Source organism: Sapajus apella, unplaced genomic scaffold, assembly GCF_009761245.1.
Source record: "Sapajus apella isolate SASKATOON/1434 unplaced genomic scaffold, GSC_monkey_1.0 scaffold7, whole genome shotgun sequence".
NCBI classification, from domain to species: Eukaryota; Metazoa; Chordata; class Mammalia; order Primates; family Cebidae; genus Sapajus; species Sapajus apella.
In genome coordinates, this window is record NW_022436947.1 from 44,748,805 (window position 1) to 44,767,160 (window position 18,356).

General features: G+C 33.0%; 1 protein-coding gene across 2 annotated transcripts in view; it reads right to left on the minus strand.

The window, feature by feature from the left end:
• Positions 1–304: 304 nt before the first annotated feature.
• The window catches only part of SEMA3A (semaphorin 3A), a 318,166-nt gene continuing 300,114 nt past the window's right edge, over positions 305–18,356 (minus strand). For both annotated transcript variants that reach the window (XM_032276470.1, XM_032276471.1), the window contains exons 17-18: positions 4,983–5,125; positions 305–3,791 (exon numbers count right to left, since the gene is read on the minus strand). In XM_032276470.1, coding sequence (XP_032132361.1) covers positions 3,336–3,791; positions 4,983–5,125 — 599 coding nt within the window. In that variant the 3' untranslated portion in view covers positions 305–3,335. The remainder of the gene's footprint in view (positions 3,792–4,982; positions 5,126–18,356) is intronic.

Sequence of the window (18,356 nt, forward strand, 5' to 3'; positions counted from 1 at the left end):
TCAGTAACAATCATCTGACATCTTTGTGGATCCTGAATAAAACCAAACTGATTATGAAAATTACACATTATAAAAATTTATCCCCATATTTCCTTTTTAGGTATGACATTAAAAAGAACAATATTTAAAGGACATAAAAATTCACATAATCACCATAAATATAGAATCCAGTTTACAGATGACTACAATGAAGAAATCTGTTAGCTAATTATGTAGCAACCTGACTCTGGTTCTCAACATTTTATAAGCTTATGTTCCTTAACACCATATGTTATAGGGAACAGTAAAGACATCTGAATTCAAATATTTTGAAGAAATGTGTATTTAGCAAGTGAATACATGCTAAAAGGAATAATTTACAGCAGCAGTTTCATTACATTTTTCTCTCCAGTTTTTCTAGTTCCCATCTGAAATGCAATGATAAATACAGATATGGAACATATTTCCTACCTGGCAAAAAACATGCTTATTGAATGGGCACACACCTTCTGTCCTTAAATAGTACATAAACCACCTTGTCACCTGCATGGGAAAATCTTGCATTTTAGGATGATGTTGAACACACTGAAATGGAGTACCTATAGAAAGTTTTATTTTACACTGTTCTTCCTTTTTTTCCCCCAAATTATTTACATTTCTTTTGCCTAATGTGTAGGTAGCAAAAATATTAAACACATACCATTTAAAATTAATAATACATAAAATGAAGTGTGCATTTACATGCATTTACATTTTACATTTGATATCAACTGGGCCATACTTTCTCTGCTGTGATTCATCTTTCTCATACCTTAAGACTGCTGTTGTAATCTTCGTAAGGTCACGTAAGTCTCTTTAACAGTTTCATCTGTGATGATTCATGCATACGACAAAGTCTTTTAAAGCTGAATTATTAAATGGGTCATTACTTCTTTTTCGTGCAAACTGCCCTCTCTCAATACATGTGGGCAGAAGATTATGACTGTAATGAGTTATTTAGCTGCAAGTTATATCTACAATTTTCTTTTCAAACTTAGACCTGATGGTATATAAAGACATGCCTGTAGAGTTTTTTTTAGTTACTTTTAATTGAAGTCTAGACTTTTTTCTATTGTAATTTCATAATGCTAAACAAAATGCATTCAAAGTAATTTTGGAAGGCTTCTATAAAGTTATCATATAATCTCTATCCCTTCAAATCCTTTATTTTTAAGGATTAATAAGATATTTCTGCCCTTGCAAATAAATTTGTTTCAGCTACAAATTTAGAATGAAACACAACACTGAATGTTAGTACAGTTAAGACACTTTTTGAAAATAAAAGAATGACCTATTTTTTTGGAGCACTCTTTGTTCTTTGACTTATATTTCAAACACTATTTTCTGTACAGTGGTGTGTTCTTCAAATAACAATTCAGCTTTAATTTGAGGATATACAGTACTTCCAAAAGCAACGCCATATTAGTCAATGGAGCCTAAAATTGAATGTAGATTATTTTTAGGCTTTTATTTGAAACAAGTGGCAACAACTTGTTTATTCAAAGCAATCATTAAAACTGAAACATGAGCTTCCACCTGTGAAATATTTCAGCTGATAGGAAATAAGAATTCACTGTAGTCTGAGGTGAGAAATTGATGCTGAGATAATTAGAATCCAAAGACAGCAAGAGTTGGAATTTCAATGTTGCTTCATTAATTACTAATAAGATGTTTCCTTTGCATTTTTGTGCATGATGAAGAACCTGGGGAAGGAGTCCTGAATAGGTTAGTGCAGTGCAAAAGAAACCACAGTATAATGCTAAAAGTTTTGAATATCTCAGTCAGTGATTCTCAATGAATCATCTTAGAACAATGAAGGAAGCAAATCTTGAATTTTAGTCTTTTACCTTATGTTGTAAGTTGTTGCAGGAAACAGAGAGTTTTATATTGTTTAAGTGTGGGTTGCATCCCGGAAAATACTTTGCAGAAAAGTTCCTCCCATTGACATGAAAAGAGTCATGTGTTTCTTGTACAAATAATTGTCTTAAACAAGGAAAGATAAGAGGAACCTGATACAGATGAAAATGGTTGGAAACTTTGCCTTTAACATGTTGCTCTGAATAGTATTGATCTCTCTCTTTTAAAAAAAATTGACACAGATATAATTCTTAGTGAAGTCATAAGAGAGATCTTTGTCTCAAATATCATGCAGGGATTCAAGCACAGAATTAGACACATTTTCTATTAACAGTATAGTAAGACAATGCTTATTATTTTCATGAAATATGCAATTCCTTTTCCCTTCATTGATTCATTAGATATAGTAAAATCACTTAAAAATCTATTTGTTTCTTCCTTTTTTACTGGTTAAATTGTTCTTTTTTTTTTTTTTCTGAGAACATTATGCAAGTTAAAATTAATTTAGATAATATTTAAAGAAGGGGAGGTGTGAACAGCTTCCATTTGTTTGATTTTTCTCTGTGAAATAAAGCATAATTTATATCCTGGTTTTAGAGATTCATTCTTAATGATGTACATGTGTTTCTAGAACAATATCATCCATCCCTCTTATAGAATTAAAAATAAAATGTCCAAACAAAGCAGCACACTATTGGAATTTTAAAAACAAAAACTACATAGCACAATAATTGTAAGACATATCCTACTCTAGCTTAGAAAACAACTAATTTTTACTGCATATTTGTCATGGTACATTTAAATTATAGTTTTAATAAAATACATCTTTAGATCAAAGCTGAAAGAAGACATCAGTAGTAGATCAGTGTATCCCATTTTTCCTCTGGATGATGGATGGCTTATTTTATATATATATATATATATATATATATTTCCACAGAACATTTCATTCAGTATCATTTTACTCATTTTACTCCTCAAGTACATACAAACATGAGGGCCGGTAGACAAAATATATCCTTGAATCCAACCATGTTTTGGAATATTCATCAGCTGAGTAAATCCATACAGTTTATTTCAAACTTTTATGTCAATAAAATGGCTTTGCTGATGCAGTTTTTCTCCTTTAGATGGCAATATGGCAAATGACATTTTTATGTCTCAGGCAAAGAAGAAAGAGAAACCTGTACAGTGAAATACCATAGGAAACATTAGGTCTGCTAAAGTGAGCATCTGCATTCACCTGTGTTCTCTGTTAGGCGTTGGTATTAGGGAAAAAAAGCCTATTAGGAAAGTTACTCATGGATTTAATTTATAATTGGTGGAACTCAGTTGAATTTCCCACCATTGTAAACATCCACATAATGCCATGAAAAAAAGTTCATGTATATTGCATTTTTTTTTCCAGTTATTGTCTAGGCAAGTTTCTACTTGTTTGAGGTTTCTAGAGGTAATGCAGCTCAGACACTCCTGGGTGCCCTCTCAAATTCGTGGGTCCTCCTGTTTCTACCTTTCTTATTTTCCTGTAAGTGCTTCCATTTGTTACTGTTCCCTTGGGTATGTCCTGGCCTTTGCCGACGTTGTTTTCGGTCCCTTTTCCAAACCTGTTCACAGAACTCATCCATCGTATTCAGATTGGGGTGGTTGATGAGTTGCATGAAGTCTCTGTACCAGACCTTCTGGCTAGGTGTCATGCTGTTGGACATTTCTTTGGTCTTAGAGGCATCTCCATCATCATCTTTATGAAGAAGTTCTTCCAAATGCTCTGTGTCAATGACTTCTAGGGTCACCTTAAGAAGAGTTTGTATGAACCCATGTTCCACTGCATGACAGAGGTAATTGCCTGAATCCTTCCTATGTAGACTACGTAGCAGAAGCCCTTGTTCCGTCCTGATGATATGATCGTCTACTCTGATCTAGCAGGTTAAAAGAAAAAGTCAGTTTAAAATATACATATTTAAAAGAAGTATAACCTCTGAAACTCTGTGTTTGTAAAAAATTATATGCTAAGACATATTTTAACAGTTAATAAAATTTGTAAGAGAATTGATAGCATTTTCCCAATAAGAGATTATAATATCTGTCAATTATTTTTAAGAAACATTGAAGAATATTGGTTAAATTACTGTTTTCATATAATTTACTATAATAATTTAAAATATTCAAGATAATTGGAGGAAAGTGCAAAGATACTTTATAAATTTAAAAGTAGGTATATAAACATGGGATAAAGTTAACATTAATTACTACAATTAAAACTACAGAACCATGGTACTAGAAAAATATGGGGCATTTGAATGAATTTATAATAATATTTCAAAAAATGAATTTTGAAAAATAGAAGTTGAACAAGCAGAAAATTTCATGCTTACTAATTATTTATTTCATTTATTTGATGTTGAATGGGAATATATATGAGACCATATTCTTGAATATTTGTAACCTCACTTTTATTTTGAATATAGTTTACAATAGAGGTCTCAAAAAAGCCTAACCTGGTAATGTATAAAGTCAATCTTGCATTTTATTATGGGATTATTTTTCTGTACACAATTTTTTATTCCTATGGAGGTATAAATGGATCAAATGAGGGGTGAGATCTGCCTCATCCTGCATCAAGAGTTGACATCTGAGTTTATACTGCAGCATTAAATCCTTCATCCTACATCTATTACTTGCTTTTCCCAACCTCACTTCCCCATTTAAGGAGGAAGGTAATAGAGAAAGGAAAACAGATTTTGATAGCATAATTAATTGAAAATAATTTAAAATTAGTAGGAGGTTTTTTAAATTTGTGCACAAATATAAACAACATAATTTCTTTGTAGATAAACACTGTAAGAAATAAGGGGAGGAGCCTAAAATGTATCCCCAAACTACTTGTGGGACAGAAACTCTTACCAGGTCATCTTTGTTTCTCTAATTCCTAGTACAAAGTCTGTCACGTAATCAGTCTGCAATAAACACCTGTTTAAGGAGTGAGCGATTGATTGGCTCAGAAGAGGATAAGCATTCTTAGTGCTTTTTCCTTCCTCAAGTAAAAAATACAGGGGTTACTTAACAGTATATGTTAGATATAAATGATCCAGTCAGTTTCATTCCCATACCTCTTCTTTTCGCTCTTCATTTCGTCTCTGGAATTGCCAATAGACCAGTGCTCGCTGTGACTTTGGACTGCATTCCAAAAACGTGCTACTATTCTCTACTCCATAGATGATTCGCTCTTCAGGGCTGTGGCCATGATGATTATCTGGCCAGCGATGAGAAAATGAAATGAGAAAATATTAGAGAAGTAATCTCAACTTTCCAAAGTTTTTATTTGGAAATTCAGGAGATAAGTTATTGCCAAGTTGGAAGCTGTTTCAAATTGAGTGAGGATGGCAGAAATGTCAATGATGTAAGGTTTCAGAACCCAAATGCCTACCTAAATTGACTAATCATTTTGGTATGGGTTGCAGAAAGCATAGACAGAGATTTGCCTAAGAGAAAATGGCATTACATTAACAAAATCAGTCATGTGTGCAGTGTAACTATAAGTCTTTATATGTCATAATAAATATTCTACTGGAAATTATTTTCACTGAAAAACTGTGTGCTTGGAGTAATGGGGCCAGTTTGTATTATGTTATTCTGTAACACAAAAAGTTATTGGAATAACTTTTTGGAAACAAGGACCTATTTCTGAGAAATTATTTTGCTTCTGTGTTTGTTTTTTATCTGTAAAATTAAATTTGCCAACCAATATTTATCTAGCATTTTACGTAAGGTACAGTGCAGCAAATTTACACTACCCACCAATAATTCTTAAATAATCCACAAGTTTGTTCTGGAGATCAGTTGGGGTAAAAAGTTAGGGATGGCTTTGAAAAAATGATTCATAATTATAATGCAATGTGGTTTCAATTGTTCTTATTTTAAAATGACACATCTTTTATTATTTTCAGGAATTAGGCTATGGAATATGGCAAAAGTACATAATAAAATGCAGCAAAAAGAAAACCTGTTTCCTGATTAAGTTTCTATTATTTTACCCTTTATGTAACCTCCTTCAATGTGGTAAATGAAACACAGTTCAGATCAAAAGTACGACACAGAGAGTCTAGATAAAACTCATTTAGAGAACAAAACTCCTTATTATCTTGTATAATCTTGTTTCCATTATGACATCCTGTACAATCTGAAACTCATTAAACTAATTTAGAAAATAATAAATATGTTTTACATGCAGAGAAAGCTGACAGTATAGACAGATGAAAAAATTTTTGCTCTCTACTTGAAACTCAGCTAGATTTTTAATTTAAAAAATGTTTCCCCCCTTTTTTGTCATCACTTTGACAGTTTTACTCTTGTCATAATCAACTGAATACTTTTGACTGTCATAGCTAATATGATTTGCTCTCACTAGATTTAAAGCCTTCAAAAATGCTGCTCCCATACAATCCTTGTACAAGGCCTATGTCTATCATCTCCTACTCTCATCATACCCTGCTTCATTCCACCCTCTGCCTTCAATTTCTATCTCCAGGGGTGTCAACCTCAGTGCATGTTTTTCCATTGCCCTAGGTGTGAAACAGACCTCTTCTAATATTGGGATGTATCTGTCCCTTCTTATTGAAAAGATCAATACCCTGGAAATAGGAAAAAATCAGAAATGACTGCAATGTAAAGAAACAATATTTTAACTGATTCCAAGTCATATTTTTAAAAATATTGGCAATGCATATCTTCATGTGTCAATATCTACATTGTAAAGGATGTTTTTCTCCCTCTGAAATTATTAGTGCATCTTGAATTGAATACATATGGAACATGTTGCTATACTGGTTTGTAAGATACCTGCTTCCTGGTATACAGGTGAATTTAATTACTATGGACAACAGGCTGAAAAATCTGTAATTCAGGAGCTACCATGAATAATTAGAATTCATTGTCACAGAAGTTAATGCTGTTTACATTGAATATATTTTTTATAACTTTTCTGCTGTTTAAACTTTTTTATTAAGAAATACATTTAGGAGGAGACCTTTTATTCAATTTCTGTATATGAATAAGTTATAATATATATGACAGCAAAACATAGAAAAATCCACTAGATTTAGAAACAAACAACCCAGTGATCTGCCAGCATCTTCTTTCTCAACAGCCATGTCTCCTAGGCCTATTTTCCTGGGTAGAAATTTATGATAACTGACTTGTCTCTTGCATAATCTGCTAAAGTTACTAAGGTATAAGTAAGTTATTACTCTCAAACATGGAACTTCATATAAATCTTTCAATATATTAATTTATATGAGGAGTCATGTAACTAGTATAATAGAAAATAAAAGTCTTTCAATGCCAACACAACACCAATGGGTACGTAAAAAAATCACTGAGTTGTCTTCTTTCTAATGAATTGAATAATTCTAGTTGGTCCCCAGAGATCGTTTTCTGATCATCTTGTCCTAGGTAACCTGCTCAGGTTTCATTTCCTCCAAGACATCTTCTGGTGGTGGCAAACTTTTCCCAATGTACCAGAAAACATATAAAAATAATTATTTCAATAGAAAATATTTTCTTATATTAAAAAACTATTTCATTTTATCTGCTACTTCTTTATAGTGGAATCTAGAATATATAGAATATTAGATAGTATTTGATTTAGCAAAGATAACAAATTGTTTTAAGTTTAATATAGTAATATTTCACACTCATTAAGAAACATTCTGATATTCAGGTACTTTCTCATCTGAATAAGGGAAGAACCACAACTAGTTAAATTGGTTTATGAGGTTGATGCCCTTAGTAAGTTTGCTTTGATAACCACTCTTGACAGTACCTCAAGGTCGCATTATTTCCTAAGTTGACCCTTTCTTTTCCCCTTCTGTCCAACAAGAAGAAACAGAAACATCCAGCTAGTAACCAATGAAGCTAAAAGCCCTGTCATGTTAACTATCAATGATGGTTAAGATACAGAGGGACTTACTATTGTATTTCTTTGGTTTAAGACCCTTCTATTCTATGTTTTGTTACCATCATCAATAAATATTAAAAGTATATTTTTATTAGATATGGTTGTTTCTCTTAAGTCTTCTGCCACACACAGGTTGTTTCTACCATCAGCAACTTCTAATTTAGGAACAGAACTTTTATTTAAAATGGCCTTAGCCAAGCACTCATATATTTGGGTGTTCAGAAGTAATTACCTGTAAAAAAGTTTCTGTTAATTTCCCCTAACCTGACATCTTATAGATACCCAATCAATATTTTAAAAAATAATAATTAGAAGGCATTCAATAAATATCTATTCCCTTTCCTTACTGTTCTACCACAGCCACTTGCATAAATTTTGTACAATTATAGGAAACATTAGAAATCCAGTAACAATGTGTTCTGTCTCCCTTCAGCCCCCTTCTCTTCCCACCTCTAGAAAATAGTAAAAACAGGAATAATTTTTCAGTTATCTTACAACCTTATTAAGTTCTTCACTTTTTCTTAGGATGTCAAATATAGTATTAATTTTTAAAATTATGTTCTGTTTATAATTGATGCATAATATTTGTACATATCTATAGGGTACAGTGTGATGTTTCAATACATTGTATAATGATCAAATCAGGGTAATTACCATATCCATTCACTTTAAACATTTATCATTTCTTCCAGGTGACATGTAAAATCTTCTAGCTATTTTGAAATATATACTACTTTATTATTTGCTAGAGTCCCCCTTACTGCATGCTATCAATTTGATTGCTTTATTAAAGCAATCAACCGTACATATAAATGGCAGCACAGTTTAGCTGTACTCTTGGTACTTTTCAGAGAGTATAATATTTAACTCACAGTTATCCAATATAAACAAAAACTCAACTGAGGAAATATTGTTGATTACATATTTTCTGAAGGATATGAAATTTTATATATTCAAAATAAGAGTAATCTAAAATCTTCTGGATTAAACCAGTTAATCTGAGAGCAGTTTACAAGTGGTCTACATTACATGATGTTAATCACATCAGACAATTGATTTTATTAAATTGTTTTTGGCAGGGTGTTTCCACCCTTTGCTGAGTAAGACCTTTCTCAATACTCTATGGTTTTACTCACTGTATTCATGTCACAATATTTTGGATTATGGTGTTTATTGCATTGCAGTGTTTATGTTCACCTTTGGGAAGTTTTTCTTTCTGGTTTTACTTTCTAGAAATTATTGAAATTCTCTTGAACAACTGATTCTTTTATTTTTAAATGAACTTTGTGATCATACTTCTATCTACACCGACTGACCAAAAGCAGTTAGACTAGGGGCTGGGCGCGGTGGCTCACGCCTATAATCCCAGCACTTTGGGAGGCCGAGGTGGGTGGATCACGAGGTCAAGAGATCGAGACCATCCTGGTCAACATGGTGAAACCCTGTCTCTACTAAAAATACAAAAATTAGCTGGGCATGGTGGTGTGTGCCTGTAGTCCCAGCTACTCGGGAGGCTGAGGCAGGAGAATTGCTTGAACCCAGGAGGCGGAGGTTGCGGTGAGCCGAGATCGCCATTGCACTCCAGCCTGGGTAACAAGAGTGGAACTCGGTCTCAAACAACAACAACAACAACAAACAAAAGCAGTTAGACTAACACTTATGTCTTACCCTTATAGCTTCTTGGTAAATATCCTTGCTGCATGTCTGTCTGGCTTTGTTCTCTCTTAGTCTACTTTCTCTATCTGTCTGACATTGTTGTTATTTTTATTTATCTTTATTTTTAACAAACAATTACAATTGCAACTCATCTTTTATATATTTGATAGGTCATTTAGCAAGTTTAGACAGTGAAATATTTTTATAACCCTTTTTGTTTTTGGAGACAGAGTCTCACTCTGTCGCCCAGGCTGGAGTACAGTGGTGCGATCTTGGCTCGCTGCAACCTCTGCCTCCCAGATTCAAGGGATTCTTTTGCCTCAGCCTCCCGGAGAAATGGGATTACAGGTGCCTGCCACCATGACCAGCTAATTTTTGTATTTTTAGTAGAGACGGAGTTTTACCATGTTGTCCAGGCTGGTCTCAAACTCCTGACCTCAAGTGATCCTCCTGCCTCGGCCTCCCAAAGTGCTGGGATTACAGGCATAAGCCACTGCACCAGGCTTTCATAACCCCTTCTATTTTTGTTGTTCTTAAAATATATTTGTACCAAAATATAAGCACAGTGTCTCGGTACAGCAATAGTCATAAACATGTCAGGTGACATCATTACTGCTGTTGTGATAGTTTCAACTGTGAATTAAATCTAAAATCCTTTATTGAGAATCCAGATGAAGACAAATTACACTCCTCAATGTAAATCCTACTCCCCTACAACCATAAATAAAATGTATATATTTCCTGTTCTATATTTCCCCCAAAAAAGTATCTTTTTATCTCCTTAGAGTATGTGTAGTTATATTTGTTACAATTATTTTTAATATTGTTATTCCCTCCAGCCACCACACTGTGTATTCATAATCCTGGCAGAATGGTAATCATAAACGTTTAGCTGATGTTTGTTGAATGGCAAATGCAGATAACATACTGAATTTAAAACCTGAAATTTCATGTAACTTTGACATCCTCAAGACATAGAGTTATCATAATTATATAAAGGAAATGAATGAAAATTTAATCAGTCAAAAAGGGAATAGGGTTTATAACCGTTATGATGGAATACTTTATTCAACTGCTGGTGGATGTAAGCATTTCAAATATTCTAAATTTATTAAGTTTGATAATGTTATAAAAATTGACTTGAGAGAGGGTGGGAGAAGGTGATGACTAATCATGAATACTCCAAAATCAAAAATTCCAAATATGGAATAATAAGAGGAAGAGAACTGAGAATATGAATACCTTCTCACATCTCCAGAAAAGCTATACCACTAAAAGATGTCATGTAATAGGTAATTTTGCAGGCTTCCACAAAGAAAGCAATCTCTCTTTAAATCATTTTTAAATAAATTTCACACTTAGCAACTGTTTTGAATACAAACCTTTGTCATTAAAATTGCCAGTTGAAAAGAAGAGTATCCTTGTTAAATGGGCATAATGATTTCTCATGGGTTCAACAATCTGAATGCTTAGAACAAAATAATGGAGAGCAACAAAACATCAAAATTATTTTAAAAGCACCACAGTGTGTTTGAATAACACACTGTTTCAATATGTTGCAGCTGTTAATGACAAGAAATAATGTTTTAAGGAAGTAATCTTCAATTAATCATTTCCTCTTTTAGTTGGATAATTTATGGAAATGAAATGAAGCTAATAAACCAGAAAGAATGGGAGGAAAGAAAATAGTTAAATAAATTGCTTCCTTTTGTAACAACAAAAAAGTCATGATATCCATCATTTGACCAGAAATATCATGTTGCTAAAGGCCTTATTTAGCATTTGATTCTCTTCCAATACAGCAGAAACAGAAGGCATCACATTTCAGCTTTCTATTTATTCACTCTCCATTTTAACCCCATAAATGTCTCACAAGATTGAAATGTTAATAATGCAACCATCTTAGGAAATTTCATGTAATGTAGAGAAGACAGAGATGGATGAGGTTGTGAACAATATTCATTCAACTTTGATTTGTTATCAATTTTGATGTTCTTCCACTTTATCATAAGTTTAATTTGTAAATAATACATGTAAAACTAAAACTTAATTTAGGAAATGGGTAAATGAATGCATATTATTTTACATACGTATTTAGGTTATTTAACAAATACAGTTAGTTGCTGTACCACATAAAGAGAAATAAAATTCCAGTTGTTTTCATTGTAATTTTAATATTTCTTTCAATAATACTCAGTATCAAAGGTCAGGTACAAGAGGAAAGGAAATGTTGCCCATAAACTCTTGGTGACACAGAATACTGTAGTAATGCCTAACTGAAGTATAAACAGCGCTACTTAGATTTTTCTCATTGGATTCTACAAGATTTTCTGCAGAAATACAATAGATGCCCTATCAATAGAAAAGACTTAATTCAAGTGGATGGAAAACATTTCAAAGGTGAATCAATATCTCTTGAGAAGACATCAAATATTTTAAAATTTGTAAAACTGAAAAAAAAAGTTAATTCATTCTTAGCATTCATGTATGTTTGAGTATTAAAATGGCTAACAGGCCAGGTGCAGTGGCTCACCCCTGTAATCCCGGCACTTTGGGAGGCCGAGGTGGGTGGATTACCTGAGGTCAGGAGTTTGAGACTAGCCTGGCCCATGCTGAAAACATGTATCTACTAAAAAAATAATAATAATAATACAAAATTAACCAACCATGGTATGGCATGCTTGTAATCCCAGCTACTTGGGAGACTAAGGCAGGAGAATCGCCTGAACCTGGGAGGCAAAGGTTGCAGTGAGCAGATATCGCACTATTGCACTCCAGCCTGGGCAACAAATGCAAAACTCCATCTAAACAAACAAACAGATAGCTAATAAACTATTTAATGATATCATATATTGTACATAAAATCATATATTTTGCACATAAAATCTATAGTATATACAAAAGTATATAATAGTATTGTTTGTTTACTTTTCAAGGTAATGCCTAGTACAATGTTTTTCCATGTCTAGCATGATATTTTTACCAATTAGATTCTGTGTAAATGTTCAATGTGTGTTTGCAGGCATGTATGCATGTACCAAGAAATGAAAGCATGAATGTGTGGTTAAGAGCATGGATGTGTGCTTAACCTATTTACTAGAAATATGACCAATAAATATGAAGCTAGTGGATGTAACTTGCCAAGTACAAAATGACAATGAAATATTAAAGAAAATTTAAACTTGTAATTTATCAACTTGCTAATATTTTAAACTACTTTGCTTTATGCCCTAAATTAAGATGGCTTTGGTGCAGGGAAGTAATTATTAACCAAGATGTAGCATTTAGAATTTTACAGTTTAAGCAGTTTCTAATCTTTCTTGAATACATAGATTCCTGAGGATTTGTACTTAAAATTGGCTATGTGACTGTGTATGTGTGTGTACATACATATGTGTGTGTCTATATATACGTGTATGTATGTATGTAGACACACAAACATATATGCGCACACATATATAGAGATATATATTAATATATAGATGAATGGTTAAACAGTCATAGGGCCAGGATATTTGAATTTTATTATTCATAAATAATTGTTTTTTGGGATAGAGTTACCAATATCTTACTTTCAGAGATGATTGATTTGAAATATGATAATGAAATTTATGTGTTAGGAGGTTAACTTTGAAGCCACTTGAATTGTACATTGAACAATTCAATTATACATTGTACACTGAAGTACACTGAAGACTGTACTTAATATCTTGCGATGTCATGGGCTAATAATGCTTCCTTAGTATATGGCAGGCTGAAATTTATTTACTTAAAAAGCAATACCAATATGAAGAGATCCACTGTAATATTTATTTAGTCTATATTGAACATCTGGTATGTTTTATTTTCATGATTTTATAGCAAATGCATTACAAAAGAAAGCACAAAGAATCTCTATGCCAGAGCAAAATTACCATAGGAACGTTTACTTTAAAAAATCAGGAAACATGAACTTCTATGTTTCATTTACTTTTCCCCAAGAGATATGATGGGAGATGGAAAAACACCCATTTGCTAAAGCAGAAACCTTCCATAAACAATAATGAAAATACCATCTTGTATTTTAATGATATGTGATCCTTATAACTCTTGGTATAAAAAATGCAGCATGCTTTAAAAAAAAAATCTCGGTTTATAACAGTTAAATTGTAGGTGTATGAACAGGTGTCTCTGATGACATACTTAAAGATGTCAGTGAAGAATAATGATATGCAAGCTATTTCAAACCTGTTCTTATTCATGTTATCTGTGCATTTGCCTTGCACACATGTAATATGAATAATTAGATATTTTTTCCTAAGCAGAAGACAAGTATCATGAAGACTGATTATCTCCAGTGAAAATATTCAAAAAGGGTTTATAAAAATCATAGAAGATAATACTGGAAAGATTCAATTCTAAGATGCACACTTCTTTATACTTTAATAGCTCTCATATCAGAATGTGTCTTACAGTTGCTCTTGATCTGAATTGAAATTGCTTTCTTCCAGGAGAAATTCTTTCTAACTTCTGCCAGACATGTAGGATCCTACTGACATGATACCTCTTTAAAGCCTCTGTCTGAAATTTGGGTCCATTCTGTTTGTGTGAATTCAGAAAGTAAATCTTTGTAAGTATCGCCTTGTAGTTCAAAAAGTATTTTTAATCCCTTTCTGACCATCCATGATTATGACTGAAATATGCAATTTTCCTTGCTACTATCATCTGAATAGAGTTTATTTCTCCTTTAGACTAGTTCTGAGTCATCTAGTTATCCCAGTTTGATGCTGGGATCATCTAGTAGACGTCCCATCTTGAGCAAGGTTTTTTTTTTTTTTTTTTTCCCCTTAGAATTACATAAAAGAATGGTGTACTTTATATTATGTCATCTGAGATTTGATGAAATTTGATAATTTATTAAAGGTAGGGATTATTTTTAAGGCTGACATCATACTCATCTATCAAATCTTGTGGCTCCTCTTGGGGTTAAATGCTCAGATTCATTACTGGAAGAGGCTAAGGCACAGACTATAATAGTACTTCTACAAAATACTAAATTTACAGTTCTGCAGATCATAAAGATGGCATTGCCAAAGTTATTTTATAAAATTTTGGAATGATTCTGATGCTAACCAAGATATAAATTAAGATGGACTGTTGTGGAGATAATAAAGAAGATTGAATTCTGTGGACATTTTACTGTGGAGATGCAAGAAAGGTAACGCATGCCTGCAAAACTATTAGAAAGTGAAATTCAGTGATGCCATTAAACTTAAACTAGAAGATAGGACATCAAATATTTCAAAGATTCAGAAACCTAACATGATGTTATGTTTTCTTTTTTTAAAAAAATCAGTACTGATAGTGTAGTTTTTTTTTTTTTTTTCCTTTCTGGACGTCTAAATCATAACACAGCTCGTTCTTAGTGAGAAAGAAAATGGGAGGTAGTTTAGAGGTAAATTGCCTTGGTCAGTCATTTTCTTGAGTGCAAAGTCAGATGAGCTCCAATTTTGTACACAGCAATTATTTTAGGGAAGGGAACAGATTGGAAACAACCTGAGATTTCTCTTTAGCATCCTGTATGAGGTATAAGTGGGAAGACAAGATTTGCCAGCACATATATATTAAGATTTGATACCAAAATCTCTCCTAGGTGACCAGCCATCAGTGACAGAGGAGAGAGTCCTGGGATCAAGGGGAGATGGAGCTGGATTTGTTTGTTTCCCTTGGCCTAGTTCACCACTTGGACCACTTTATACATAAGGGAGCAGAGTGCCACGTGAGTGTTAAATATTTCACCTAAAGTGAAATATCTTCCACCTTAACTGAGTTATTTTTGTATACAGTCTCTCTATTAAAACCTCCGTATGTGTAAACTATAGAGTGTTACAGAATATGTTTACCATTACAGCTGGAACTGATCGTCCTGAAGTGTGTAATTTGGCTTCATGTTGCTTAGAAGCTTTCTGTGAAAACATCTCATATCTTTATATGTTTCTACATGAGCACATAATTTTATTCAATGTGAGAAGTGATATTAGCAAGACAACATACATGATTTAATAAGGCTGGGCTCTGGATTTTTGCCCATTTTACTTTCAAATACTAACATCAACTATTCCAAAATAATCACAGATTGCTAATGACAAGACTCAGACTCAGCCTCGCCAAATGGGAATGCCTGACTTAGTTTCCAGATATTTGAAATTTACTGCAGTCTATGGTGTATATGCTTTATGTTTGCTCAGTTATCAAAACAAGCAGACAAGGAAAAAAGAGCCATTTAAAAAAAGAGTATTTTTATTGCTGCAGAGCTTCTTGGGCTAGTTTACCCTTTCCTCCCATATATCACGAACATCTAGAGCTGTTTACCACAACCCTTCCCAAAAAAGACCCTGTAACATTGAACAATAGCACTTCCTCTTCTCCCTATAGTATGCATTCTGATGTAAGAATCAGGAGGGAAATTTATTTACACTCACTTTACTTTTTATAGCCAGGCCATTCTATATGCCAAATTTTAATAGTCTTTAACCACTCTAATTTCATCAAAACACATTCTTAATATCTGAAACACTCTCTAAAGCCCAGTCATTCAATGGTCAACAATATTTATTTATCCACAGTCTTACTTTTCAGAAAAAAATTCCTTTGGTCAGTTTTTCCCTGTATATATTTACACTCGTAACTCTAGCACAAATATAATTTTGAAATACTAACTAACTGAATCTATAAAGGGATCACTAAAAAAATGGATGTGCCATTTAAATTATATATGCATATAATCTCTAACAATTTTCAAAACACAGCATAGTGTCCTACACATGGTGGTATGTAATCAATATTTATTAGTTAATTGATTAATTCATATTGATGTTTCCTAAGAGAGATTTTGGTTTTGAATATAATGATGTTATTAATAAGAATATATGACAGGAGTTATTTTTTACAAAAATCATTAAGTGCTATTAGTTCAAATCTCACTGAAAAATAAAAGTAATAAGATAAGTAGCTAGATTATAACTTGAAATTTTTAGATCATTCATTCAATAAATACTTGTATCTACAATATTCACAATGCTGTATCTGATATAACCCTAGAAATACACAACAAGCAAAATAATATTTTAACATGGAGATAAAAGTCTGATTGGTTCTAGTTACATTCTCTTGATTCTTTTACTTTCAGTAATTATCTTTAACCCTCCACATATAGGCAAATAGATTCTTTTGTGTAATGAATTGATATTTCAAAATATTACGTTGCTGGAATGGTGCTGAACATAATTCAATATTTTTCCATGAAATAAATTAATGAAAGTCTAGCAAATACTTTATGGTTCGATTGAAATATGCAGTTTGAAAAAATCTAAGGAGAGTGTTCAATAAATGCGCCATACTCATGCAGGGATAGTCATAGCATTTACTTCAGTTTAGTGGTCTCTCTCTTTTTTTTTTTTTTTTTTTTTTTTGAGAGGGAGTCTCGCTCTGTGGCCCAGGCTGGAGTGCAGTGGCGCGATCTAGGCTTATTGCAACCTCCGCCTCCCGGGTTCAAGCGATTTTCTTGCCTCAGTCTCCTGAGAAGCTGGGACTAGAGGCCTGCGCCACCATGCCCTACTAATTTTTTGTATTTTTAGTAGAGACGGGGTTTCACCTTGTTAGCCAGGATGGTCTCTATCTCCTGACCTCATGATCCGCCTGCCTCAGTCACCCAAAGTGCTGGCGTGAGCCACCGCACCCGGCGGTCTCTTTCTTAGGTATAGTGATGTTAATCAAAGATAGAAAAGTCCCTGGAGATAAAATTTGCAAGTAAAGTGGGTCCAAAACACTAGTTTCACTCATGGTTACCCATCTGCTGGTATTAGGATTCCCCAAACAATCCTGTGAGCATTCATAAATCAAATACCAGCATATCCAGCTTATGACTCAGCAGGATCTGAATTTTAGAAAGTAAGTTTTGGTTGTGGGGAAATAGGAGAGGGACGGTGGGGGGTGGGGAGTTGGGGAGAGATAGCAAGGGGAGAGATGCCATATGTAGGTGATGGGGAGGAAGGCAGCAAATCACACTGCCACGTGTGTACCTATGCAACAATCTTGCATGTTTTTCACATGTACCCCAAAACCTAAAATGCAATAAAATAAATAAATGAGAAAAAAAAATTTGCCTTTCCAATTTAAATTTTTCAACTGCAAAAAAAAAAAAAAAAAAGTTTTGGAATGCATGCTGGGGTGCTATGTGTGGCAGTGTTTTGTTAAAATTCATAAACATGAATATTGCACACACGCAATTTGTAAGTCAAAGAAAAAACTGATAAATAATATTAGTGCTACTTTTACAATAAATGGCACCAAAAAATTAATAGATTAATTACTTTAAGGGATAATGTTTACATTGTACATTTTAGCCATTGTTAATATGTTCGTTAGCAGTATTGTCATGGATAAATTTCCCCAGCAGAGGGAAGCATAACTTCATCATTATTTCCATAATAATATGGCATACTATGTTTAAATTGGGGAAAGTGGGGCATCACTACAATTTTATTCCATTTTAAGTAAAGGTTGGTTGATGTTTCTGCATTAACAAAGCAACTTTGACATTAAATAGGCTTTGACATCTTTTAAGAAGCAAAAAATGAAGTTGGTCCAAACTGCCCAGTTTAAGGGAATATCCTGCTAGTAATTCAGTGTAAAGATATCTATGTTATTTTCTGCTTGACCAAGATACCAAATAATTATATATTAGGTTTATATCATGAGCACATAAATGAATCATTTGCAAGGCTTAAGTCTATATTTTCTTCTTTGATATTTTAATGAACATTTCCATTGCCTACCCCTCTCAGGTTACTACTAAATACAAAATGAAATACTTAAATATGGCTTCTTTTTG